Here is a 26,704-nt window from a genome sequence, read left to right as displayed (position 1 = left end):
TACAGCATATGTACAACTCCATAAGGCTTGGGCAAATACATTTTTTCCTTGATTTCACTGTACACCACAATTTTAGATTTGTAATCAAACTATTCACTTTAAATTGTATTAAAGAGTATACATTTTTGTTTCACCATGCAGAAATGACATATTCCCCCATTTCATGGTGCCATAATATTTGGGACAAATGGATTTACAAGTGTTTCTAATTCTAATTAGTCAGATGTGTGCCATTGCTTGCAGGAATAAGAGATGTTTCAGAATTTAGTCTTGACTCAAGGCTAGGCGATAGGGGGGCTACAGCCAATGTTTTAATTAAAGACTCACCAGTATACCCCAATCACAACATGAAATCGCCATTTTTATTTTCTGAAATTATTTTCATAATTATTATGGTTATTTAGTCTGTTTTGTAATATCTGGGTGGGGGGTTATAACCCCCTATTCCCCCATAAATTACGCCCTTGCCATAATGTCTGGTTGTGACCCAAATACTACACTCACCAAATGTCCGTAGTAGATCAGAAAATACCTATTCCTGGTTCTTGGCGGGCCACATTTAAATGAAAATGACGTCAGATCAAGTGTACGCCAATGCAAAGGGTAGGGGGCGTTTCCAACTATTTTGTTACAAACACGAATCCGGAGTGTGAAGCTTCTTTTTCGTAGGTAGGTAACAGCTGGTCAAAGGAAAGAAAAAGATGTAAATTGTCGATTTAGTTACAAAATATCAAGTGTATGTAGATTATACCAGGCAAAGGCCATTCCTTGATCTTTATCTTCTTATGTTATTGGTTTTATGATTCTGAAACAGGAAGGGTTAGCGAGCTAGCTGGCCGTGTCAGTGAAACGTGTGTGCGTTTGTGTTCATAAAAAGGGTGGCATTTTCTTTAAAGTTAAAGATTGGTACTCTTATTGTGTACCTTTTTCATGTAGATGTCGGCGCAAAGGCAATGCAGATCTTTAGCACACTTGGGAATGCGATGTGTGTAGCTCGGCTAGTTAAGGGATCGGCAGGGGGAGGGAGTAGTTATGGTGAAAAGGTTTGACATTTTTCCCCACTGAAAATCCAAGTAAACAAATAATTTCATCCGTTTGTGTTCATTGAACCATCTTCACGTGACAAATCTCACTGGAGTGATGACCACACGTTATAATTTATCGGAGTGGTCTTCGAGATTCGAATGTAAGAGATATTTGAATAATCATTTTCTAAAAGTAAAGGACAATTTAATTTGTCGACAGCTACCATTCATATGGTGTTTTTATTCGGTCAATCGTCCACGGTTCATAAAGCTAACAACTAGCTGTGCCATGTTGCGCCGCTATTGCCTTCGTTGCTTTGGTCTTGCGATTGCCAATCCGAACACAACAAAGCCACGGACTAAGCTAGTTAGCTAGCCTCCTTCCTATATGTGTGTGTGTGTGTGTGTGTATGTGTGTGTGTGTGTGTGACGGTTTGCCGCGTCTCCGGAATGCATGTGAACTAGCCGGATCATTGCTTTCGATTTCATTGTTAAGAGGGCACATATGACAAAGCGAAATAGTGAGCGACTTGCAAGCACATCGGCATATGAGGTGCGATAAAACTCAGGTTTGCTTGTTGGTGGTGTGTGAAACCCAGGGGGAACGAATTCCATCGATCGCTCTTAACTTGGAACAATGGTAGCTTGGTTGTTGGTTGGCAAATCGGTCACCATTGCGTATTGATGAATGCCCAATAGATCGTGCGACACTATTTACCTAAGATTCATTTGTACAAAAGGTTTTGGAGTTCACATTTGGTTTAATCCCTTAAGTATAACGTTAGCTGACTTCGCGCTTGTTAGCTACATTAGCTAGCGCTTCCGAATGTCTGTAACATGAACCTCTCCGTGGTAATCCTTGACTGTGTGGCGCCTGCTTGACTGTTTGTGTCTAAAGGAAATAGACGAAGGGGTGGGCGTTAAGAAGCTAGCCAAAATCCCCATTCACAACACTTCATACGAATGAAACTTTGCGTACAACAATGATCGCCGTCTGCAGGTTTGCCTGCAGCGGAAAAGAACGTCCGATTAATGTGTTGGGAATCCCGGGCGAGTCTGGAATCCCGCCCCTCGTGGGCGGTGGTTTATGAAAAGGCCCCACCCGGTAGGCGTTGTGTTGGGCTGAGTTTCGTATAATGGTTGGCTTAAGTGCAGTAAGGAGGTTGTGCCAAGGAACAGGACACGCCCATGACAGTGTACGTCTCTCTCAAACAGCAGCGGAACATATCAGGTGGTTCGTGAATTTCAGGAAGTTGACTTGGAATTCATTGCGTACACAATATTTGCACACATCGAGCAAGCGACAAAAACACACTGGGCTACGCACATATGCCCGAAATAGCAACTGTAAACATTTCTGTCACAATTCAGTTTGCAGAGCGGTCGTGTCGCCATTTGTGTGCCTTTAAGCCAACTAGCACAATATAAAGCTGCGTGCGTCTCTTAAAATTTAAGTTGACATTTGAAGTGTTTGTCATATGATTCAGAACGCTTTATTTTGCATATATTTATGCGCGGTGTATCAAATTGAATGGTAGATATAAAGCTACGTTTAATGACAGCACATTGTTCAATGCGTCCTTCCCTCAGTAAATAAATAAAAAAGCGAAAGAATGGAGGACGGTTCAAAACGCATTGTCGACATGACTGAAGGCGGAGCTCACACGATTTGATCGACGCTTTTGGCCAGGAAGCTTCGTCTTTCTTTTTCTGTGTACGCCAGTAACCACCTATCAGCTGCTGTGAGTTTCTGAAGCCCCGGTTTGAGGCGGTGTGTAAGTGACTACGAAAAGACTGAGTGGCGGATGACGGTCAGCTCCGTTGTGCGACGGGGGATGCATTTTTACCCTACTTTTGACAGATTTCACAATCGACCAATCAAAACCAATAGCCTTAATCCCCCTTTGCGGCTTCTTTCGAGCGGGGGCCAATAATATGTACAGGTGGGCGGAGTCAAGCCCGCCTTCTCGGAGCCACGCCTCTCGACCAAGAAACGAACGGAGGTTGTTTTCTGAAGAGAATTTTTCCTTTTGCGGTGTCGTACTTGGGTTGCTTATTTTATTATTTTGCTATTTTAAGTTATTTTACCCTTATCGTTCCACGTTTTTTGACGTTATTATTAATGCAGCGCTTTTAAATCCCGAAAGATTTTTTTAAGTTAAAAACATACATAGCTAGCCAGCAGTTTTTTCCTGTTCAGGTCGCAGTGTTACGAGGAGGTGAGTTCATTTAATTTATCAGAGCTGATCAAACGAGAAAAATATTAAGTTGGGTTTAGCTAGGTGGTTAATTGCACTGGAAATATTACGGGTAGAGTCAAGATCTTTAGCTCGCTGGCAAGGTCTTTTTGGACAACTCGAGTAGGGTTCAAATTCATACTTCGCTAAATCTACATGTGCAGCGTTTACACATTGACTGCATCGGAGCTGGCCAGCTGGCTAATGTTATTTGCAACATCGCAATGAACTGTTGGAAGTCTGCTTTTGATTCCGCGAACTGGCTTGTAGGTAGTAGAACGTTTGATTTAATTAATCACGTTCTGAACACAAACATAAAAAGTATATCGTAGCAAATGCAATGCAGCTAAGAGAACATTACTTCTGCGGGTTATGTTCCGGTGGCGGGTAATAGTTGGAGGTCGCTTCATCTCCGGTAAGCGCTAATCGAGGTCGGGGCTTGCGATGTGTGACAGGGCCGCAAAGCCGAGGGGGGGAGGGGACTGGGCCATTTCTTTCATCGGTTGGGAACGAAAACGGCGGCTAATGTTACTACGCGGTTAATGTAGACGATTGGTAAGGGCGAAGGCGTTGAACTCAATTAAATTGTTTTTAAATTTTTAACGTTAGCTTGGTTTGTATGAAAACTGTTGCCGTGCATGGCTTGCTAGCTAATGTCGATAGCTAGCTAGCTAGCCGAGCTCACTCCATTGAATCTCTAACGGTAACGTTAACTTACCTAGCCTGCAAAGTGCTGGATGTCGACCACCGACTCGGGTAATACAGTGAACAATGGTACTAAAAGCTTGTCCATTCCAACCGCAGTACTTTGTACCGTACTATGCAATGTCGGGAAAAGTGTCAAGAGGGATGTCTAGTTTAAGATTTAGAGGGAAGTTTAGCAAAATAGCTAGCAACCTAACCAAAGAACGGAGTGCGCTATATTTGACTGTTAGCTAGCCAGGCTCCCTTGATAATGTTGCTGTTGAATGCTACGATCTAGCTGTCAATAACTTGGTCACAGGGAAATTTGAATTGGAGCTAAGTGTCATGGGCTGACGAGAGCCTCCAGCAGCGGGGCTTCATTCGGATAGCTAACATTAGCTCTAGCCAGCTTGCTGTGACACTAACGTTAGCTTGCCAATTGTAGCTAGCTAGCTGGGTGCCTGTTAGTTACATAAACAACTTTAGAAAATACACTTAAAAAAATAAATTGAGTCGTTTAATTTGGAATCATTTAACATTTTAAAACCTGAGCTTTCTGCCTTTTATTAGTTTTTTGGGATGTTTTGCGTTTCTCGTTTGTATCCATCCACGTTTTCAAAGCATTCGAGCTCTGCCGTGAGACACACGTACACTAGGCAGCGGTGCCTCGATGACGTAATTCAGTTCTGCAGCACGCCTGTTGTCTTCTGCTCGAAGTTTGTTGCTGCCGTTGTAAAGATTTAGTGGAAAACATTGCAATCTACGTTGCACCATGTTCTTGTTTAGATGAATCCGCCACGTCTAGTCAAATCATATTAACAAAACGGCGAGACCTTTAAATTTCAGTTGCCTTAAGTTAATTAAAACATCGCTCTTATTATTTTATTGCAATGTCTTAAGAAATTCTATTGAGGAATGGAATTATATTAAATTCTATGAAATAAAATTCTATTAACGTTCCTGCAGGAAATTTTAAAGTGCGTTTACATTTGTTTTTGCTAAATGCACTTTTGAATCAACTTTTTTCTTGCATATAGTGATTGATTTAATTATTTCAATGCACTTAATTGCAACAAATGTTGGGTTATTTTTATGATGATAAATTGATCGAAAATGTAACGGTCCTCTAAATTTAGGCATTGGTGTAATGCAAATGCAGTACAAATTTGATTCATCGATAGCATGATTAGTGGTTTTTTGCTGCAGGCAATTGTACATCTAGCACTTAGTGTGAAAATGGCGACATGATAATGTAATTTGACCAAAATGTCAATTGTTATTGAAGTAGCCAGTGCTCTTTAATAAATAATAATAAAAATAATGAATAAAAAAAAGTTGTGCTAGAATCTTATTTCAGAATATGAATTGTGCACGTGCAGAAACAAAATGAACATTTACTGTATTGAGTGTGACTATCTGCCGAGATTCTTGACCAGCAATCTTGACACATTGATTAATTGATTAACGTCATATATTTTCATGCAAAAAATTCATTTGTCAGCCAAGTGCTTTTGACCTATGAAGAAAAATCATTTCATACATCTCAGGGCGCTGTGCCACGCCATGCAGTAAACGTTCTGCATTAAATGCTGTCAAGAAGTTGCAAATCACTCTTTGCATTAGCACTGAGTGCGTTTGGTCAGGCGTGCGTTTTGATTGGCAATATGGCTCACAGGTATAAGTCAAACTTTGACATGCCAAATTCTTTGTGAACTTATCACCAGTTGAAAAGGTGCTTGGCCAATCTGAAGGAGTTCACACGCATCTACAGACCATCATAAATAAGCACGTGAAATTGGGCTACTTTGAGCAATGCTGTCCCCTGAGCTGGGAGAGTATGCGAGTGATCATAACAGCAGGAAAAAAAAGTTCAGTCATCCTGGTTTGAAACTCTAAGACTTTTTTCTGTCAGCATTCTAGTGTTCCATTTACAGTTTGTGTTCCCTTTTGAAATCTTTTAAAACTTCCACGAGTTGTTCAACCTGTAAGCCAGTATAAGTTTTCACACTTTAGAGGTTGTTCTGGTCCAAGTGCATTTCCTGACTGGGGGAAAAACATCTGTCTTTGCTCCCATCCATTTAGCGGTGTGGCATTTGCTCAGGTCTGGGGTGGATGACTCTTTGCTCCTCCCGCGCGCAGGTTCTGCAGCCCCCTCGAGCATGAGGTCACAATGAAGCGCCGCTTGGAGGATCAGGAAGCGGTTTTCGCGTCGCAGCAGCGCCGGCTCCCGGCCAGCAACGAGGGCTTCCAGCACCGGGTCCTGGCCCCAGCGCCGGCCGTCTACGAGCCAGTCTCTGACGGCATGCAGCCCACCACCGGCATCCAGTACTCCCTCCCGCAGGGCTACCAGGTGCGTCCCGCTACTGACCTTTCCCCTCCACCTGACACCACTCTCAGAGATGTCCAACAGAGAGGGAACTCGCACTCCCTGGGCTGGTTTCACAGACACACATTAGGCCTAGTCCTAGACTAAATTCAATACCATACAAGACTCATTTTAGTCCAGGACTGAGCTTAATCTGTATCTGAGAAGTCTGCCCCCCCAATGTGTTTGAGCTGTTGGAGCCACTCCAGGTCTTGCTAGAAGTGTACTTTCTAGAAGCTGCCAGCAGGTGGCTTCAACTCTTAACACCCCACCTGTCTCAGGAAGACCAAGTATGGCTCAGAATGGTGTCCATTTAAAGCAGTGTTAATTCCTTCTCTGTCAGTGGAGGGCTCATAATTTACCCGTTCAACCAAGCGTTACCCGCAGTGCTGGCGTGCATTCTAGTTTTGAATCGCCACTGTGGGGGTGAACTGGATGGGGCTAGTGTCTGTCTGTCTGGGTCTGTGAGTGTGTGCAGTGGCCTTTATGAAGGAGCTCTCCCCTCTCTCAGGTTCCCACTGTGGGGGTGAAATGGATGGGGCTGGTCTGTGTCTGTGTCTGTGTCTGTGTCTGTGTCTGTGTCTGTGTGCATGTGCAGAGGCCTTGATTAAGGAGCTCTCCTCTCTCAGGTTCCCACTGTGGGGGTGAACTGGATGGGGCTGGTGTGTGTGTGTGTGTGAGAGTGTGTGTGTGTGAGAGTGTGAGAGTGTGTGTGTGTGTGTGTGTGTGTGTGTGTGTGTGTGTGTGTGTGTGTGAGTGTGTGAGAGTGCAGAGGTCTTTATGAAGGAGCTCTCCCCTCTCTCAGGTTCCCACTGTGGGGGTGAACTGGATGGGGCTGGTGAGTGTGAGTGTCAGTGTCTGAGAGTGCAGAGGCCTTTATGAACGATCTCTCCCCTCTCTCAGGTCCCCACTGTGGGGGTGAACTGAATGGGGCTGGTGAGTGTGAGTGTATGTCTGTAGAGGTCTTTATGAAGGGGATCTCCTCTCTCAGGTTCCCACTGTGGCACAGAGCTCCGGGGGACATGGCCACGCCCCCACCCCGGCCGTGCACAGCGGTGCCCACCACCACAGCCCCGCCGTCCAGCCGCACGGCGCCCAGGTGGTGCAGAGCCACGCCCACCCGCCTGCACCCCCGGCCCCCTCCGCCCCCGCCCAGGGGCAGCAGCAGTTCCAGAGGCTGAAGGTGCGAGGCCCCTCCCCCAACACAGCCTGTTACTCTTATTCCACCTGCCATTTCCTACAGCACTTCCTAGGCAGAGCTGCAACCCTCTATTTGCGAATGATCAATGTCCAGTTTTTAAGGATTAACTCACAATGGTGGGTCACATTTTAATTCTGCCAACAACATGGAGCCCAAGAAAATAATTCTGGACATTAAACTTGCTGGCAGATTGCGGGGTGTTGACAATCAAATGAAGACTAAAAAAGGTTGGCCTTGGTTCCTTTGGAAGGCTGCAGGGTCATAAATGGTAAATGGTTGGCATTTATAGAGCGCCTTTATCCAAAGCGCTGTACAATTGATGCTTCTCATTCACCCATTCACACCAACGGCGATTGGCTGCCATGCAAGGTACCAACCAGCTCGTCAGGAGCATTTGGGGGTTAGGTGTCTTGCTCTAGAACACTTCGATACACCCAGGGTGGGATTCAAACTGACTGCCAGGCGGCTGAGCCATTGCCGCCCCGGGTCATGAGCAGCAGTTACGTTGGGTAACCTAACTGGGAAACTGTGGGAGAAGTGGTGACTGCTGAACTTTTTCTGAGAAATTTCTAGTCAATTTGCTCAAAGGCATTGAGCAGATTTCACTCTGTAACATTAGCAATTCTGCGTCAAAGCAATCCAACCCCTGCCCATATACAGGATATGTTCCTCTTCTGTAAAAATGGGCTTTGAATGACTAAGTTAAAAATATAAGAAATAATAATTTGGTGACTCATTTTCAGTCAGGTTTAGACTTTCCGATGTGGCTCAATTTAGTCTCTTTTGTAGTCTCCAGACGCTGCAGTGAAAAACAAATGTTTACTTAAATCCGCTGCCTTAGAGCAGTATGTGAAACTACACTGATCTAGTGCAGTACTCCAGGGTGACCAGCGTAGTGCAGTCTATGTGTGGTGAGGGGATGGGAGTGGAGGGTGACAGTCTTCCCTGGCTGTAGGTGGAGGATGCCCTGTCCTACCTGGACCAGGTGAAGCTGCAGTTTGGAAGTCAGCCACAGGTCTACAATGACTTTCTGGACATCATGAAGGAGTTTAAGTCCCAGAGGTGAGGTCACGTTAAAGACCCAAGCTTGTCTTGTTCATAGCTTGCCGGAGTGTGTACATCTTTCCTCATTTCTTCCCCATGATTTAGGCTGTAGTATCGCTTTTGTTTATTTATTGACTGCTAGGCTGGAATGTGTTTCCTGCTCAGGAACGGGCCTGTCGGTGTATAGATGTGATCCCTCAGCCCACTGAGCATATGTCAGTCTTAGGAACCAGCGTGCTTTGTTCTGTCCCCAACACTAAAATATAAAACATGTTCGTTCTTAAAGTTTGCCATCTAACGGAACATTGATTCTGAGTTTCAAATGAGTCATAATACTTAACTTCTGTATTTCAGTTTTTTTCTTTAAGCCATATCATCTTTTCAGTATTTTTGATTGTTAAGCCTGTGCTCTTTCTGTTTTTAAAACAGTGTGTTCTTCAGTGAACAATGAGTATGGGATGGGATGGGAGTAAGCTGAATTTTAATTTTGTATTTTAATTTCATTGTGCAGCATTGACACCCCAGGAGTGATCAGCAGGGTGTCCCAGCTCTTCAAGGGGCACCCCGATCTCATCATGGGCTTCAACACCTTCCTGCCGCCCGGCTATAAGATAGAGGTGCAGACCAACGACCTGGTCAACGTGACCACGCCAGGGCAGATCCACCACATCACTCCCCACGGCATCTCCGTGCAGAACATCCCCCCGCCCCCTCCCCCCCAGGCCCCCTCCCAGCTGCCCGCCCCCACCACCACCGCCGCCCCGCCCCCGCCTGTTCAGCCTACCCCGGCCAAGATCAGCAAGGTGAGAACCGTCCAGTCAGAGGAGTCCTGTTGCTTTGTGGGCGTGTTAAGTTGGAGATGAGGTCTGCCACGTAATGTTAGCCCAATCCACTTCTGATAATTCTGAAAATTTGTCTTGAAGTTGAAAACTGAAAAAAAACACCACGCCTTCCAGGGTCTCTTGTGTCACTATTGAAAGTCCCGCAGGCATTTAAAAAAAAAAAAAATTTTACCACGTTATTACCATTTTTGAAAGAAATTTCGAAATGTTTCCTGACGAAATCTCTATAATTATGCAATTCAGTAGAATGTATTGGGACCTAGACTTGACTGAGGTTGACCGAGGTATATGGGGGCTCACATAAGATTGCTAAACTGATTGAACCTTTAAGGACAAAGGGTCAGGCTTGGGAGCGGTCATTATAATCGGTCAGTTATAATAGTGTGTGTGAGTGTGTGTGTGTGAAATGACATTTCCGGACTTCGTTTTGAGTTTGTCGTTCCCTGGTCAGAAGCAGTGATGTGTTTTTGACCTTTGGTTCGGTGTTTCTGGTGCAGCCCCTGCAGTCTCCCGCCCTGACCCCCTCCAGCCAGCCCAACCCCTCCATCCCGCCCTACGCCTCCCCTCGGTCGCCCCCGGTGCAGCCGCACACGCCCGTCAGCAGTGCCCCGCCCCTGCAGAACAACCAGCCCGTGGAGTTCAACCACGCCATCAACTACGTCAACAAGATCAAGAATCGCTTCCAGGGCCAGCCCGACATCTATAAGGCCTTCCTGGAGATTCTGCACACCTACCAGGTTAGATGAACCCCACACACACACACCAATTTTTCCTGCCCCTGTAAGACACACACTTACACTCCTCCCTGCCGCTCATTTCACATTTACCCCCTCCGCCCAACTAGTTTCCGCCGGTAATTTTTAGCTGCCGTCAGGTATGCGCATATCTGTGCATATGCGTGGGGGGGGGTTCCTCTTTGTTTACATTGCACATATTTGCTATGAAGAGACTACGATGAGAACTGTCGACGGCAAGTTAAAATAAAAGAGCGTTGCTGTAATTCTCTCACCTCTCCTGTTCTTGCGTCTGCTTCACCGTGGCTGACTCCTTATTTCCCCTGCTCCTGAGCAGAAGGAGCAGCGCAACGCCAAGGAGGCAGGGGGGAACTACACCCCTGCCCTGACGGAGCAGGAGGTGTACGCTCAGGTGGCCCGGCTCTTCAAGAACCAGGAGGATCTTCTCTCCGAGTTCGGCCAGTTCCTGCCCGACGCCAACAGTTCTGCCGTGAGTTACATTTTAGGCGTTTAGTAGATGCTCTTACCCAGAGTGACTTGCACAGCTTACATTCTTCAGTGAAATCCATTTTTATGCCTTTGGGCAAAGTGCCTGGATAACCTGATTTGCTTCAGGATGTATAAATGCTGTTTTACTATTGATGAAAATGTACATAAAAAGACATCCTAGCAGGCAAATAATAAAGCTAAGTTCTGGTACGAGGGCTGGTGCCATTTCTCAGAGCTGTTTGGGTGCAAGCAAGAGGCTCACTTTATTTTGTTTTGAAGGTTCTTATTGTTTTTGCTTTTGAGGTTAGTGGGTTCTGTTTGCCATATATTTCTTGAATTGTTTCTGAATTGAATTTAAAGAATCACTGTTTAAAAAGGAGTTTTAGGGCAATAAACAAGAGCAACAACAGCAACAAAGCCTAGGGTTTAAAGTGGCATATACTGGCCTCAAATTATTCACACCCTTGAAATGGATGAGCGAAAAAGCAGTATTTTATGAAAATAAATAAAAAATTTAAATAAAAAAATTCCATTTTCACCAATGTATTGTCGTTCCTTTTTCATCGTTATCATCTTTTTGAGGGTGTGAATAATATGGGGTGACTGTACATTGTTAATTGTTCAATATGATGACGCTAATGAAACTCATCTTCTGATCGTCAGTGTGGTCCCTTTTCCCAGCTGCTCAGCAAGACCACGGCTGAGAAGGCTGAGTCCGTGCGCAACGACCACGGCGGCACGGTCAAGAAGCCGCAGCTCAATAACAAGCAGAGGCCCAATCAGAATGGTTGCCAGAGCCGCCGCCACTCCGGGAGCGGAACCACGCCCCCCGTTAAGGTACACGCCCCCCCCAGTTCGCGTCGTGGAGCCAGGTCAGGGGTTAGGAATTCTGTTCTTCCAAGAATTCAAATGCAAAGCCATTGTTCTGAATGATTGTAGAATGCTTGTGAAGCTGTGAAGTTCTGGTGGACACCATCCATTTTTGTTAAACTCTTGATTTGAGGGATTCTTGCTCTCTCTCTCTCCCCCCCCCCCCGCTCTCATCCTTCCTCCCTCTTTCTTTGTCTTCCTCCGTATTTTCCTTCTCTCGGCTCTCTCCCACGTCCTTCGTCTCTGTCTCTCTCACACAGAAGAAGCCTAAGCTGCAGGGCTTGAAGGACTCGTCCCTGGCAGAAGTCAGTAAACATGGCGTCGGCACCGAGTCTCTGTTCTTTGAGAAGGTGAGCAGGACCTCTCCCGGTAGTGGTCTTCAGGTTGTTGCGCTTCTCGTTGTCACTCCGTCTAAAGCGCCACGTCTGTTGGCCTCAGGTTCGAAAGGCCCTGCGGAGCGCCGAGGCCTACGACAACTTCCTGCGCTGCCTGGTCATCTTCAACCAGGAAGTGATCTCCCGCGCCGAGCTGGTGCAGCTGGTGCTGCCGTTTCTGGGGTGAGTGCAGCGGTTGTCACGGGAACCCGCTTCTCTCAGGGCCTCTGGTTTGAGGGCAACTAGGGCTGCTCTCTCAACTAAAAATTCAGACAAATACAGGCTGAGTAAATCTCATTTAGTTCTCATGGAACTTAATAGTATCTGGTGTTCTGGGGGGTTGCATGTTATTAAGGTCTGAGATGGAATCTAAAACCAGCCTCAGGGTGTTTTAAGGACAGACTGAACACGTATAATACCTGGCCAACCAAACTCCCTGAGTGTTTCCTACAGAGCCTAGGATCTGCTTGAGTTCTCTTGTCCTTTGCATGTGAACAAGCAGATGTTTGAATTGATCCCAAGACGTATTTGTAAAGCGATTCGTTAATCAGTTCTGCTAATGTGTTATGCGATCCTAATGCGGGCTTTGGTGATGATCTTCGTAATTATGACACAAGCTCAAGTTTCAGAAAATCGTGAATTGCGCTTTCATCCCGTTGGACTTCCCAGCAATATTGCACTTAAACGCTTTATTGGACGGATATGGTGTCTCATGACCTCACATAGCTCTCAATCACTTTTTCACCCTCCTTTGCAGAAAATTCCCAGAGCTGTTCACCTGGTTCAAGAACTTCCTGGGGTACCGGGAGTCGTCCCACATTGAGAGCTTCCCCAAGGAGCGCGCCACGGAGGGCATCGCCATGGAGATCGACTACGCCTCCTGCAAGAGGCTTGGCTCCAGCTACAGGGCCCTGCCCAAGAGCTACCAGCAGCCCAAGTGCACCGGGAGAACGCCTCTGTGCAAGGAGGTGAGCGCTGTGCCAGTCTCCCAAATCCCCCGGCCCCGGCCTTCCAGGAGCCCATTTAGTACCTCATGTCCCAGTGAACTCTCATCAACCAATTGGCTCTGCTACTGTGGGAACCTACGATCAAATTTTTAACCTTTATACGTTTCATACATTATACAGTCTTTGCAGCCTAAGAAAAATCTTTTTGACTGACAGTTACAGAGTTCTGATGTTCTCAGGGTCATGTGTATGGTCTATGTTGTGGGAGGGGCTATATTTACAGGCTTCTCATTGGTTCTCAGGTCCTGAATGACACGTGGGTGTCCTTCCCCTCGTGGTCAGAGGACTCCACCTTTGTCAGCTCCAAGAAGACTCAGTATGAAGAGCACATCTACAGGTGTGAGGACGAAAGATTTGAGGTGAGGAAGAACACCCCCACCCCGTAAGGCCCCCTCATTGAGGCACTCCCGTGCGTCACCGCTCATCCCTCATCTCTCCCCCTCCCGCCCCCCCCCACAGCTGGACGTGGTGTTGGAGACAAACCTGGCCACCATCCGCGTGCTGGAGACGGTGCAGAAGAAGCTCTCGCGCATGTCGGCGGAGGAGCAGGCCAAGTTCCGGCTGGACAACACCATGGGCGGCTCGTCTGAGGTCATCCACCGCAAGGCCATCCAGAGGATATACGGGGACAAGGCCCCCGACATCATCGACGGGCTGCGGAAGAACCCCGCAGTATCCGTGCCCATTGTCCTCAAGAGGTGAGCCCGTTTACCCACGATGCAGTGCGCCATCAGACCAGGCCAACTGGCTTACCATCTACTAATGTGTACGGATCCGTTGTTTCTGAAAACACGTATGCCAAATTTGTAGGTATGGCAGATCAAGGAGGACTGTGTGTATGGGTGCGGAATGGGGAAGAAATGTGACCTAAGTGACTTTGACCGTGGAATGATCGTTGCTGCCAGACAGGGTGGTTTGAGTGACCACCTGGGATTTTTGTGCACAGCCTCTAGAGCTTGCAGAGAATGTGGTGAAAACAAAAAACATCCAGTGAGCAGCAGTTCTGAGGGCAAAAATACCTTGTTAATGAGAGAGGTCGGTGTAGAAGGGTCAGGCTGGTCAAAGCTGACAGGAAGGTGACAGTGATAAATAACCACTCATTACAACAGTGCTATGCAGAAGAGCATCTCTGAACGCAAAATGCATCAAACCTCTCAGTGGATAGGCTACAGCAGCCGAAGACCAATAAGTCTAAAACTACGTAATAAATCATAGGTAAAATACCTAATAAAGTGCTCACTGAGTGTGTGTGTGCTTCTGTCTGTTTGTAATAAATACAAAGGAATATACTCAGATGAGCTTTTAATCAAAGCTTTATTGTTTAAAATCATAGTGCTGACACTGCAGATATGTCCTGTAGTGAGTTTTCAGCCTTTTAAATGTTTATTACATAAAATGAATAGCTTCTCTTGATCAGCCAGTGGGGTAGTGCCAGAACTATTTTTTAAGGACTGAGCCCTAAAATTGCAAAAAAACAAAAACAGAATAGCTTTCTCATTGTGTATCCAAAAACCCGTAGGCATTAAGTACATTGGAATAAAATTGTGTTTCTAGGCTATTTGATTTAAGAATGGCTTTACATTTGTTACAGACAAAGAAGTACAAGAAATCACACTGATCTTTTCAAATGATTTCTTTTTAATATGAAAAATCTGAAAAGCGGCTAGAAAAGGATTCTCAATGAAAACATTGTATAACGGGTGAACAGTTGCTGCTTCTCATATGCAAGTGCAGCATGGAAAAATAATTGCACAAAAAAACAAACATAGTGCCCACCATCCTTAGCGACAACAAGTCCAAGTCATTCAGCTGTCAACTTCTGCCTGAATGAAGTAATGCTACTGGAAGATGGTTTTTCAAAGTCTTCATTAAGTAGTTTGGCTTGATGCAATTGTATATAGTCTTAACTGTTGCTACGTATAGGGCTATGCCCCATGTAATGTTATACCATTTTAGGAGATGGCTAATCATGTGGCAATTCAAATCACTAATTACTCCACTTAATAGACTTCCCGTTGAGAAGATGTATCTGTGTCTTACGCACAGTACGTTACTGAAATTATGCTTCGTGTGTCACAAAGTTTTATCCAAGCATACTTTTCCAAGTTTGTCTTCGGCTTCACCTACAGAAGCTTTGTAACGCGTCGCTCAAGTGTTCTTCCCCCAGCAGTGTTCAGTGGTTCCGCTATCCGCTACACTGTTCTCGATGTCGGAGGAAGTCCCCCGTCTTGATTGCTCTTGTTCTGTGGAAATGAAACTGCGCATCATATGCCATGCAAGGTCGCAGTGCACCACCTTGTGTAGAAATTAAATGAAGTTCACCAAAACCCGACTCAGTTCATGTACCACAAATTGTTACATTTGATAATTTAATTTGGATCAGTGCAGAGTGCAGAAAATGACCCTGTCAGGCAGGCTCACAGAGTAAATGATGTCTGGAAGAAGATCGTGGAAGCATTTCCTGTTTTATTCTGTGTCTGTGTTTTGTCTGTTTACTGTTGTGGTGTAGACCAGTTTGGCCAATCGTTACCAGTCCTAACATAACCAAATTTCAACATAAATAAAAACACATACCAGCCCCATACTACTAGGGCAGCAGGAAGAGGGCAGGGTGGACGTAACTGTGTTTTCATTCCTGCCAATCAATTCACCTGCTGATTTCACCAATTAACTCCTCTTCTATCAGAGAGGAGGGAACTTAATTAGTCAGCAGGCAAACTGATTGGCTAGAATGATAACCTGCAAACTCTTGGCTCTCCATGGCACATGGATTGGGCTCTGCTGATCTAGACCGATGTATCATAACTCAAGGTAAAGATCGAGGTCCAAGGAGGAGTGTTCTGTGGGTGATGTTATGATGCATTATATCACTCAGGTTAAAGACCAAGGAAGAGGAATGGCGAGAAGCCCAGAGGGGCTTTAACAGGATTTGGAGGGAGCAGAATGAGAAATATTACCTGAAGAGTCTGGACCACCAGGGCATCAACTTCAAACAGAACGACACCAAGGTGTTGCGGTCCAAGACCCTGCTCAACGAGATCGAGAGCATCTATGATGAGGTGAGTGTGAGAGTTCCGTTACTTTTCTGAATTTAACAGCCACAACATGCAGTTAGTTTAATGGAAATTAACATGTAATTTTTGTAATTTATTTATACAGTTGGGAGTTTTACTGAAAGAACTTGGGTTAAGACCCTGTTCGACGGTACTTGTGCCCCAGCTGTGAATCAATCCCACAACCTTTTGAGTTACCAGCCCAGTTCTCTAACCATTACATTACCAGTTAGTTTGTTTTCCTAACTTCAAATTACGTGTAAAATTGTGTGAGCATGACAAATTCCAAATTAATTTTGAAGAATGGCAGTTTTGTCACCTCAGCGCATTTGCCAGCATCATTGTCACTGACAGGATGTTGAGGACTCAAATTTTGAGAGTTGTCTAACTGAGCCCCCCCCACCCAAATCATTTATCTCTCCAGCGGCAGGAGCAGGCGTCGGAGGAGAACTCGGCCCCGCCCGTCGGGCCCCACATGACCCTGACCTATGAGGACAGCCAGATCCTGGAGGACGCCGCCGCCCTGATCATCCACCACGTCAAGCGGCAGGCCGGCATCCAGAAGGAGGACAAGTACAAGATCAAGCAGGTGGTGTACCACTTCATCCCCGACCTGCTGTTCGCCCAGCGGGGGGCGCTGTCCGACCTGGAGGAGGAGGAAGAGGAGGAGATGGAGCTGGACGAGGGCGGGGCGAAGAAGCACAACGGGGTGGCGGCCGGCGGCGGCGGGGGCGGCTCCAGCCCCGCCAAATCCAAGCTGCTCTTCGGCAGCACGGCGGCCCAGAAGCTGCGCGGGGCGGACGAGGCCTACAACCTCTTCTACGTCAACAACAACTGGTACATCTTCCTGCGGCTGCACCAGATCCTGTGCTCACGCCTGCTGCGCATCTACGGCCAGGCCGAGCGGCAGATCGAGGAGGACTGCAGGGAGCGCGACTGGGAGAGCGAGGTGCTGGGCTTCAAGCGCGACAAGAACGACAACCCCGCCATCCAGCTGCGCCTGAAGGAGCCCAGTGAGTACTTCATGTCCCGCTGACCTTTAACCTCTCACCTCTGAGCCCTCTTACCCTGACCCTACCTTGAGCCCATTGAGTACCTCATGTCCCGGTGAACTTTAACCTCTGACGTCTGAATCCTCTGCTCTGACCTTAACCCTCACTGTCGGACCTCGTCAACTGTTTTTGAGAAAAGTACAATGGATTTTACCTGTAAATGTATCTTCAGGTAGAGTTAAATTATGAAAGTACCCATGTTGAGACTTTAATTTGACAGTGTTAAACAATCAAATTTAAAATGTTTTTATGTCACATTCACATGGAATCCATTTGTGATGTTTTGAAATGTAGTACACCTAGTTTTGAGGAGATATAGCCAGGTATTCTCAAGTTTCATCTTCTCTGGTCTATTGAGTTTTAGCAGTCTGCATGGGCTGTGGTGTTAGTTGTGAATGCATGCAGTTCTGCTTTTAGGAAAGAAAAAAAAAGTTTCATACGGTTCATTGAGTCAATTTCAAACGTGTGTAATGTGATGAGAGCGTAAGCCTAAATCCGGTTAAACAGGTTAACACCAGGTCTGTCAAACAGAATAACACCTCAAAGGTTTTAAGAGTATTTATAGCCTGCGTGGCTGTGCTTCGTGTGGTGTGTGCAGTGGACATCGAGGTGGAGGACTACTACTCCGCGTTCCTGGAGATGGTCCGGAACCTTCTAGATGGGAACATGGACGCCTCCCAGTATGAGGACTCCCTGCGAGAGATGTTCACCATCCACGCCTACATCGCCTTCACCATGGACAAGCTCATCCAGAGCATCGTCCGGCAGGTCAGTACCGGTGCCCACCAGCACTCGGAAGGTCTCTCCACCCCCTCACCAGCAGTGTTGGGCTTGAGAGCTTTCCTGAGGGTGTTTGTGGTCTGGACTCCGATAATGTGTGCTCTCAGCACACCATAGCGGTGGCTGACTCAGCCAGTCTTCAGTTGTGGTTAACCTGAACAGATGGCTGTGTGGATTTGGGGCGTACAGTACAAAAGCTTGGTTATTTTGTTACATTTAATTCATTTGTTAGGGGCAAACACAGATGAACATTAATTCCATTATGTGATTAATTGCCATTACTTGAAACTAAAAATGTTTTTAATTGCATTTTAAAAAAGTAAAATGGTATTTGAAAAAAAACCATTGGAATAGTCTTATTTAGTGATTAGTACTGGGAACAATGACACATTTATGGTATATAATTCAGATTGAGTTACAGTGGATAGAAAATGAATACACCCCTTTGAACAATTTTCTGATTTATTTGGCTTATAGTCTGGAAATAAAATGTATTTTTCCTTCTAATCTACAATACTTTCAAAGGTAAACACAAATTATGAAAATATTCCAACATTAATAAAAAATGAACAAGTGCGATAACTTGGTTCGATATACACCCCCTTTACTGAAACATGGGAATTTCAGAAAAAAAATTTCACATTAAAATGACTTCACTGCATTCATGTGATATGTTTCATTCTGTTGGTCAGGGCAAAACAAGTCCCATTTTAATCCATGAACTTTACAGACCATGACACAACAGGATTTAAAAACTTTGAAGAGGGGTGTATTCATTTTCTATCCACTGCATATTGTGCCAGTTTTACCAACCTAGATTAAGCCTACTCCTAGACAAAATGGAGATTCTCCCTTCAAAACTAAATTTTTGTCCAAGACTAAAGGTAATCTGTTTCTGTGAAACTGTCAAATTTTGCTTCACTCTGTCTTTCCACGGTTACTCCAGGATCATCCACAGAGCTTAATTTAAGCTACAAACTCTACTGAAGTACGACAACTGTGTGTATCCGTGCAAAGTCTTGTGCAGGCGGGCTCGTTTGAAACTGGAGCAGTGGTGACGTGAGGCTGTGGAATGCAACCGTTTGTTGTAGTTTCTGATATAGCAACTTGGTAGCAGGCTTTATTAAAGTGCATAACAGCTTTGAAATTCATGGTTGCAATATTAATGGGTGTTGTTTTGACAGTTTTAGTCAATTTAAAAAAACCTGTCATTTGTTGTCCCGGCTAAAAAAATAAATTCGGCTAAAAGTGGCATGCTTAATATGCGGATAGTGATGATGGTTACTGCAGATAAAAAGGGGTACTGGTCACTTAATCTCAAGGTTAAGGTCAAGACCTGACCACTCTGCTGAAATCTGTCCACCTATTCATCCATTTAAGAGGATCTAGCTCAGACCCTGTGTGTCCGTAACCCTAACCCTATTGCACCATGGTATGGGCATACACAGGCATGCGCTAACTGTTTTCACATTGCCAGGGTTGCGAAGTGAGCGATATCTTTCCAAGCTCATGTGTGCAAAGCTTTATCTGTTGTTCAGTCCTGTTGGTGAGGATTGCAGCTTTGAAGTTGTTCCTGTCCAAGTTATGTTGTCCTCTGGTGGCAGTGTTAAAATCAAGGGGAATCTTGAGACATGGAATTTGTTTAATCAATAAATGTTCTTCTATTGTGCCCTTTGCATCAAGTTGTTACACAGTGCATATTTGTCTGACACCCGGTGAGAAACCAGTCTAAGCCAGTCTGGGGAAAAGCTAGCAAATTTCCTGACCCCTTAAGACCGGGAAATTCTAATCTCACCCTCAAGGCCAGAAGTTCTGCTGGTTTTCATTGTGACAATCTTAATCAGGGCTGGTTTAAACCTGGGGCACCGGGTGAGTTAAAACTCTGGCCAGTCGGTTTTTGTAACTATGGGGTGGAAAAGAAACCAAACAGTGGATGAATAAAAGGAGGGTGGTGCTTCAGTCCTGTGAGGGCCAGCCTCGTTTTGCCTCAATTTGTGTCCAGCAACTGAACTAGAAGTTAAGTGAATTTCATCGTTTTAACTGAGCTAAAGTTAATAGAAGTGCACTATTCATTCTACTCCAATGAAGTAAATCGGTCAGGTCTGCCATCTCTCACGTCCCGCTCTCCACCCGTCCTCCTCTCTCCCCTGCAGCTCCAGCACATTGTAAGCGATGCCATCTGCGTCCAGGTGACGGACCTGTACCTGGCCGAGAGTCCCAACGCGGCCACAGGGGGCGCTCTCTCCTCCCAGGCCTCCCGCGCCACCGCCGAGGGCACCTACCAGCGCAAGGCCGAGCAGCTCATGTCCGACGAGAACTGCTTCAAGGTACGGGCCGCGCCCACGCACCCTCCTCTCTTCTCTTCTCCTCCTTTCCTCTCTTCTCCTCTCCTCTCCTCTCCACTGTTCATCAGGGGCAGCCTGTAGCCTAGTGGCTGGAACCCAGAAGGATGGTTGTCCAAGCCCCAGCTGTTGCCCCCCCCCAGCTAAATAACAAATGGTTATTTATTAGTAGCAGTAGTAATGTGACTCTTTCTCTGCGCTTCCTCCCTGCGTCTCTCCCTCTCTCCGGGCGTGCAGCTGATGTTTATGAAGAGCCGAGGGCAGGTGCAGCTGACCGTCGAGCTGTTGGACACGGAGGAGGAGAACTCCGACGAGCCCGCGGAGGCAGAGGTATGATTACCCAGCATGCACCGGCCGCCCGGGGATCACTTCTTCCCCAGAGCCTCATCAGCCTTGTGGCTTTTCTGTGACGTGCGTGACGGGTGAGTGTCGCCTCTCTGACCCCCCACTCATGTTCTGATCCGCAGCGCTGGTCAGACTACATCGGCCGGTACGTGAACCTGGACTCCACCTCCCCGGAGCTGCGTGAGCACCTGGCCCAGAAGCCAGTGTTTCTCCCCAGGTGAGTCAGGCCCTTGAGCCTGTTCCTGCACCTGCCACAGGGTGGAGCTCTAGAGCGCTTTTCATGCTCACCTGCAATCCCGTTGCACGTCTCCTTAGCTGGTTGTGGGTTTGCTTGTATAAAACTGTGACTGCATGTTGACTGAGTTTGCTCCATATTCTCATCTGCAAGTTCTGATTTTGATTTTAAATATACTTGCTTCCAAGCTGTGTTGCAGCCCTGTAGAACATCAGCATAATTCTCCATGACCTTCCCTGGAAAAGAAATAAGAAAAGCACAAACTTAAGAGTTTCTTCCACTATCAAAAGCCCTCCGGCTGCACAAATACAATGATTAAAGAGACATTCATCAACTGGCAGCGGTTGCACTTCATTTTCTGGGCTTTTCTGATTTAGTGTCAGTTTTAGTGCTTGTTTTTGAACAGTTTATGTGCAGTGGTGGATATTTTCATGAAGTCTTTACTGTGGCTGGGTGGTTGTGGTCAAACAAGGACAATGAACTCCAGGTTGCACTGATGTTCTGTTTCTAGAGGGTACAGGCAGGATGCCTGCGGAGGGCAAGTTCAGAAATCTTGCACATGGATCAGGAACCTTGACTGACTGATATATTACCCAGCAAATAAGTGACTTGGTTCTTACTTGCATATTAATATAAAATTAAATGTGCTGTAGCATCCTGTCTGAGCTTGTTAATTGGCCAGTTATTTGATACGATCAAGAAGTTGGAAAATGTTTTTTTCCAACGTGCTCAGTGCTGTTGACTTGAAAGCATTATCAGTTGATTAAATGGACCAAAGCTTTTCAGTGAGTAAAGCCACCAACTAAAAGTCTTCTTTGTTTGTTTTTCCCCCATTTGCACTTACAATGGACAGGAACCTCCGTCGGATACGCAAGTACCAACGAGGGCGGGAACAGCAGGAGAAGGAGGCCAAGGAAGGCGGGAAAAAGTCCTCAAGCGAGAACTCGGAGAGTCTGAAGCTGGAGAAGAAGTCCTCGGAGAACGCGGAGAACCTGAAGCTGGAGTGCATGTTCAAGCTGAACTCCTACAAGATGGTGTACGTCTTCAAGTCTGAGGACTACATGTACCGACGCACCGCTCTGCTGAGGGCCCACCAGGTAATCACTCCGCTTCGGCCTCTGCTCATTGGTTGCCACCAGGTAATCACTCCACTTAGGCCTTTGCTCATTGGCTGTCTGTTTCGTAGGTGTAATTGGAGTACAGCTTGGTAGAGGTGTTGGCTATTGGAGCAGTTTCACAAATTGTGCTAGACTACAACCAAACCCTAATGCAGGGGTGTCCAATTTTATCCAGAAAGGGCCGGTGTGTGTGCAGGTTGTTGTTTTAGCACAGGACTAAGACAGCTGATTCTACTCATCTAGGTCTTGATTAAAGACCACGATTAGTTCATTAGTATAATCAGGTGTGTTACTGCTGGGTTAAAACAAAAACCTGCACCCACGCCGGCCCTTTTAGGATAAGATTGGACACCCCTGCCCTAATGGCACCTTGGCCCTCTGACCCTCCAGAAGCCCTTGAGCTCTGCAGAACCAGGGTTTGTTGGTCCTGTTTTACAGTTCTGAGTGTCTCACCTGCTCTCCCACTCTACCCGGTCTCTCCACAGTCTCACGAGCGGGTCAGTACTCGGCTGCACCTGCGCTTCCAGGCCTGGGTGGACGCCTGGGTGCGGGAGCACGTCACCCGGGAGATGGCCGCCGAAAGCTCCAAGTGGCTGATGGGAGAGGGGCGGGAGGGGCTGCTGCCGTGCACCACCACCCGCGATCCCGAACTCCTCCACTTCAGGAGCATCAACAAATACCGCGTCAAGTACGGCCCCACCCTCAAAGCACCGTAACCGGCCCGCCAGCCTGGGAGGGGAGTTCTGGGGGCGGGGGAGATTAGGGAACGGCGGGAGGGGGCGACAATTTAGAGGTGGGATGAGGGAGGGTAATGAGGGGTGGGAGGGGTGGGGGTAATGAAAGATGTGGCAGCAAAAGAAGAAAAAAAAGCTGTCCTCCGTATGGTTCTGTGGACAGCTGGTGTGTGTCTGTTTTTAACAGCATTTTAGCTGTACCTGCGTCTGCAGGACCATGGTGCCAAAAGCAGGGACTGGCCCCCTGCTTGTCCTGACCCCCTCCCCTGCCGACCCCTACTCGCTGGCCCCGCCCGCACCCCACACCCGCTCCACTGCTGTCCGCAGTGGGCACTGCCCAACTCATTTTCAATTTGATAATTAACCAAGTTGATAGGTTCACTCCCATTTTTTTAGGTGTATGTGAACTTATACAGGATGTAAAAACATCCGTTCAGGGTGTGGTTTGGCCATTGTGTCAGCTGCACTTCTCTTATCTAGGAGTGGGTTAGGGCAGGGGGAGGGATTCAGATGATCTGTTATGGACAGGCTTGGTCATTTGATTAAGCCAACAAAATAATTTTCCTGTGTGAACAAATTTAATACAAAAAAGACACTCTTGGCTACAAAGGCGGGAGTGATTTGATTTTTTTATTAGAACGGTTTAGGGTAATGTGCACTTAATTTGGGATCGGAAAGGGGCTATCTTGATATTTGCCTGCAACTTAAAGGTGTGGTGAGTTCAAAACGGCCAATGGGCGATAGTTTGCCACAGTGATACCCGTTGCGTTGGCGGCCTAATATGCCATCACACAAAAACAAGGTCAAAGGAAAAGGGTAGAGTTTTGGTTTTTTAAAATACTTATTACCTGTTCAAAAGGCAGCATTAAAGAAAACACGGCCTGTCTCAGACAGGAGTCCATCGAAGGTAAGGAGAGAAGGGGCACTGCGATATTTGATGTCAAAAAATGAAAAAACGAAAAAAAAGATGACTGAAAGAAAAGCAAAATTCTGATCGAGTCAGACCACCCTGCAGTTTCTTGCCTCGGACTGTAAAGTTGTATAGCTTGTGAATGTCAGGTTATGGCGTATATGCTGGTATGTGTAATTACAGCTGACTCTGGACGCCCATTACAGAGAAGCTCTCCTTGCCGATACACCAGCTTGTACACAAGAAAATGAGAACAATAAGAATGGACTTACCCCCACACTGATAACACACTGTAAATAAAATGTACATAGTGTCAACCTTTTTTATTACAGAGATCTGCATTGATGTGCTAGTATACTTTACAAGCTTACTGTGGACTTATGTGAGAGGTGGCTAAAGTTAGTACGTATATTACAAAAAGAAAAAGGAAAAAAAAAAAAAAAAGAAAATATGCCAGACAGTTTATTACAGTTTTTACCAAAGGGAGTTGATAATAATGATAGCTGTTTTTTTTTTTCCTTGTGTGTTACTTTTTTTAATAGTAAAAAAATGTTTGTTTGAAAAAGTAGAAATGTATCCAGGATTTTTTTGAGATGGGAGTTTTTTATAAAGTACCTTTTCTTGAAATTTAATTTGTTGAAATTTGGCTTTTTTATTTCAAGGCAATAATATCACTGCCCCCATTTTGGATATACTGGAGACACTTCTGTTTGGAATCCTTACAACAAGGCTCAAAACAGATAAATGTCTGTTGTTTATTTCATTTTTCCTCCCTTACCCTGCCTCCCCCTCACACTTCCCCCACACCCCCCACCCTGGATAGATTTCTGCTGAAAATATGCATATTTGTTTTTTGTTTTGTTGTTTTTTTGTTTTTTAAACAGTCTCAAAAGCATGTCCTGTCATGTCTGACCATCAAAGCCCCTTTATTTCAATACTATTTAAAAATGAGGATAATAAAAGTGGTTTGTAGCAGATTGACCCTGTGTCTTTGGCCAGTTGTTCGGTGTGATTGACAGGGTGAGAACCTGGGTGAGTCGGTGCCCAACAAGGCCCGCCCCCTCGCTGCTGACTGCGTTCAGGCAGCCTTATAGACCACATCAGGGGTCCCACCTCACATCACTCAAAGCACAGTCTACGGCCGTGAGTTCTCCTTTCGTACTGGATTTATCCGAAGACGCGTTGTGTTCCAGGTTCAGTTCGCACTCTTGATCGGTTCTAACTCTTCTCTGTGTCCCGTCTTCTCAGAAGCAGACCTGTGTAACATTGGTACACAAGTCGAAGCGGTTAACTAGTAAAATCCTGGTATTAACCTGTAAAGACAAACCCTTGCCCATTCAGACCAATAAATGGGACTGAAGGTGAGGGTCGCTATGGTTGTTTCTTTTTTTTCTTTTTTTCTTTTCTGCTCTCTGAAGTCTGAAATGTTGTATTTCGCACAGCAAAGAAGGGCAAACTGTTTTTGCCTCCGATCCACAGAAGATTGCTCTCAGTGGTATGTGACTGTATATTATGTTTTGCCCAACTGTTTAATTGGTGGAAACGGTGGGTACCACACCATTTTAGGACAGGGTTGCCACATCTGATAGTCATCTGCCCCTCTAGATTTGTTCCTTTAGTGTCACGCTTTGATCCGGCGGTTTTCTGAATATGGGTTTTTGTGCCTTCCTCACCAGATACCAATTTGGTTAATTAATGTACCCTTATGATATTTTTAGTGTCCTCACCTTGTAATTATATATATATATAATGTTCTTTTTTAAACTTTTCTTTTTTCAAACTTCTGATTTCATTGTTGTTTACAGTGAAACTTGGAGCAAGCAATTTCCAGATTCCAAATTTGTAGAAAATGTTTTGAAATAACCGGTGAATCAGAATCTTGCACACACTTGAAAAAAAAACAAAAAAACAAGCAATACACCATCAGTAAGCTCGTGTGATTCATTTGTGGATGTTCTTTTAATTCCTTTTTAAACTATCTTGTTTCTGTTTGTGAACCACTGGCACTAACGTGTCCCCCGTGTTGAACCACGTAGATTTTTGTACAGATGCGTTTTTAGGAGTTAGAAAAATCGAGCAAAAACACACGATTCACATAGAAGGCAATCTGCCGAAGTATCAGTAGTCATAGATTTTTACGTGTTTGTGCTTTACTGATCGTTTCCTTGTACCCTGTTTGAATTTCCCCTTCATGTAGGAGGACAGATTAGTTTGTCACACTGACCGGACCTTTCTTTCACTAAGGATTTATGTGATGATTGTAATATACTTCCTGCCTTTTTCAGATCATTGATATGTTAATGCGATATCAGCCACGTTAAGGTATGTACTTGGAAGGGTTTAGGTGCTGATGCAATAAACTGAGATTGCCGTCTGTCATGGCTAAAATTGTCTCCTTTAAAATGTGCAAATCTGAGTTTCAGGCAGTACCTTAATTGGAAGGGCACCAAGTCGAGTTGAATTATTAGAACAAATGAGAGCAATGCCCCATATTTGACTTAATGCTGACTTAATTTTCATCATGGTAAATTTTCAAATCCCCTTTGCTTCCTTCCCCCCCTACCTTTTCTATGGCTTCAGATGCCAAAAGGTAATGGCACCGCCAGTTAACGTCCATTTTCATTTTGAGAAATATCGAGACCTTCGAAGTCTGAACATGGTGCTAAATTATAGGTTCCATTTGCCGTCTTTGATATCGGACCCGTGAAGCAAGTTTCTCAACAGCAACAATAATTGAAAAAAAGAAAAAGTAAAGGCAACATTTTTATTGAGGCGATACACTTCTGACTGTCTTTAGGGTGAGCTCTGTGTGGTCAGGACTGACTGCCCTGGCTGGCCGGTGTGCTTGTAGGTCATCTTGGTGCAGTAGGCTGAGTCTGATGTGCAGAGCCTGTTAGTCGGGGACAACCCCCCCCCTCTTCCTTCTGGGATTTTGGGGGTGTCGAGGGAGAACATTCCATCCGGCTGTGGAAGTCTCACCACAGTGACATTGAGCAAGAGGTTCTGGCTCTGTAAGAGTTCTGATGACTGCCACCAGCTAAAGACAATCTCGGACAAACTTCTTGGACAATTTTTTGCCCAGGACTGGTTTTATTTTTATATTTACTGTATAAAATATAAAAAAGAGAAATGGATGGGTCGCTAGCTTGTAAGAAGAAAAAAAAAAAAAAGAAAAAAAAACTGCACTTGTTAAAGACTGCTTTTTGTATTCCATTTTTTTCTGTCCCCTTTTGCCACCTCTCCACAAGATTTCTATACAATGT

The 26,704-nt window shown here is 45.6% G+C and overlaps 1 protein-coding gene across 5 annotated transcripts; it reads left to right on the top strand.

Moving 5' to 3' along the window:
• The first annotated feature begins 648 nt into the window (after positions 1 to 648).
• sin3aa (SIN3 transcription regulator family member Aa) lies at positions 649 to 25,815 on the top strand. Of its 5 annotated transcripts, none has more exons than XM_061221546.1 (21): positions 649 to 669; positions 6,086 to 6,296; positions 7,303 to 7,494; positions 8,468 to 8,574; positions 9,068 to 9,359; positions 9,896 to 10,135; positions 10,470 to 10,622; positions 11,285 to 11,458; positions 11,752 to 11,841; positions 11,930 to 12,048; positions 12,623 to 12,833; positions 13,115 to 13,231; positions 13,332 to 13,570; positions 15,748 to 15,931; positions 16,350 to 16,938; positions 17,576 to 17,745; positions 19,911 to 20,084; positions 20,337 to 20,429; positions 20,567 to 20,661; positions 21,533 to 21,776; positions 22,283 to 25,815. In XM_061221546.1, exons 2-21 carry the CDS (start codon positions 6,117 to 6,119, stop codon positions 22,511 to 22,513), a joined length of 3,894 nt encoding a protein of 1,297 aa, XP_061077530.1. In that variant the 5' UTR covers positions 649 to 669; positions 6,086 to 6,116; the 3' UTR covers positions 22,514 to 25,815. The 5 variants fall into 5 exon arrangements, with proteins under 5 accessions (XP_061077530.1, XP_061077534.1, XP_061077533.1 ...); XM_061221550.1 differs by having other exon boundaries at positions 650 to 669; positions 11,303 to 11,458; XM_061221549.1 differs by lacking the exon at positions 649 to 669 and adding an exon at positions 3,003 to 3,244 and having other exon boundaries at positions 11,303 to 11,458.
• The last annotated feature ends 889 nt before the right edge of the window (positions 25,816 to 26,704 follow it).

Source organism: Conger conger, chromosome 15 (assembly GCF_963514075.1).
Source record: "Conger conger chromosome 15, fConCon1.1, whole genome shotgun sequence".
In the NCBI taxonomy this organism is placed as follows: domain Eukaryota; kingdom Metazoa; phylum Chordata; class Actinopteri; order Anguilliformes; family Congridae; genus Conger; species Conger conger.
The sequence above is the reverse complement of the archived record's forward strand: the minus strand, read 5'-3'. Positions and strand labels throughout refer to the sequence as shown.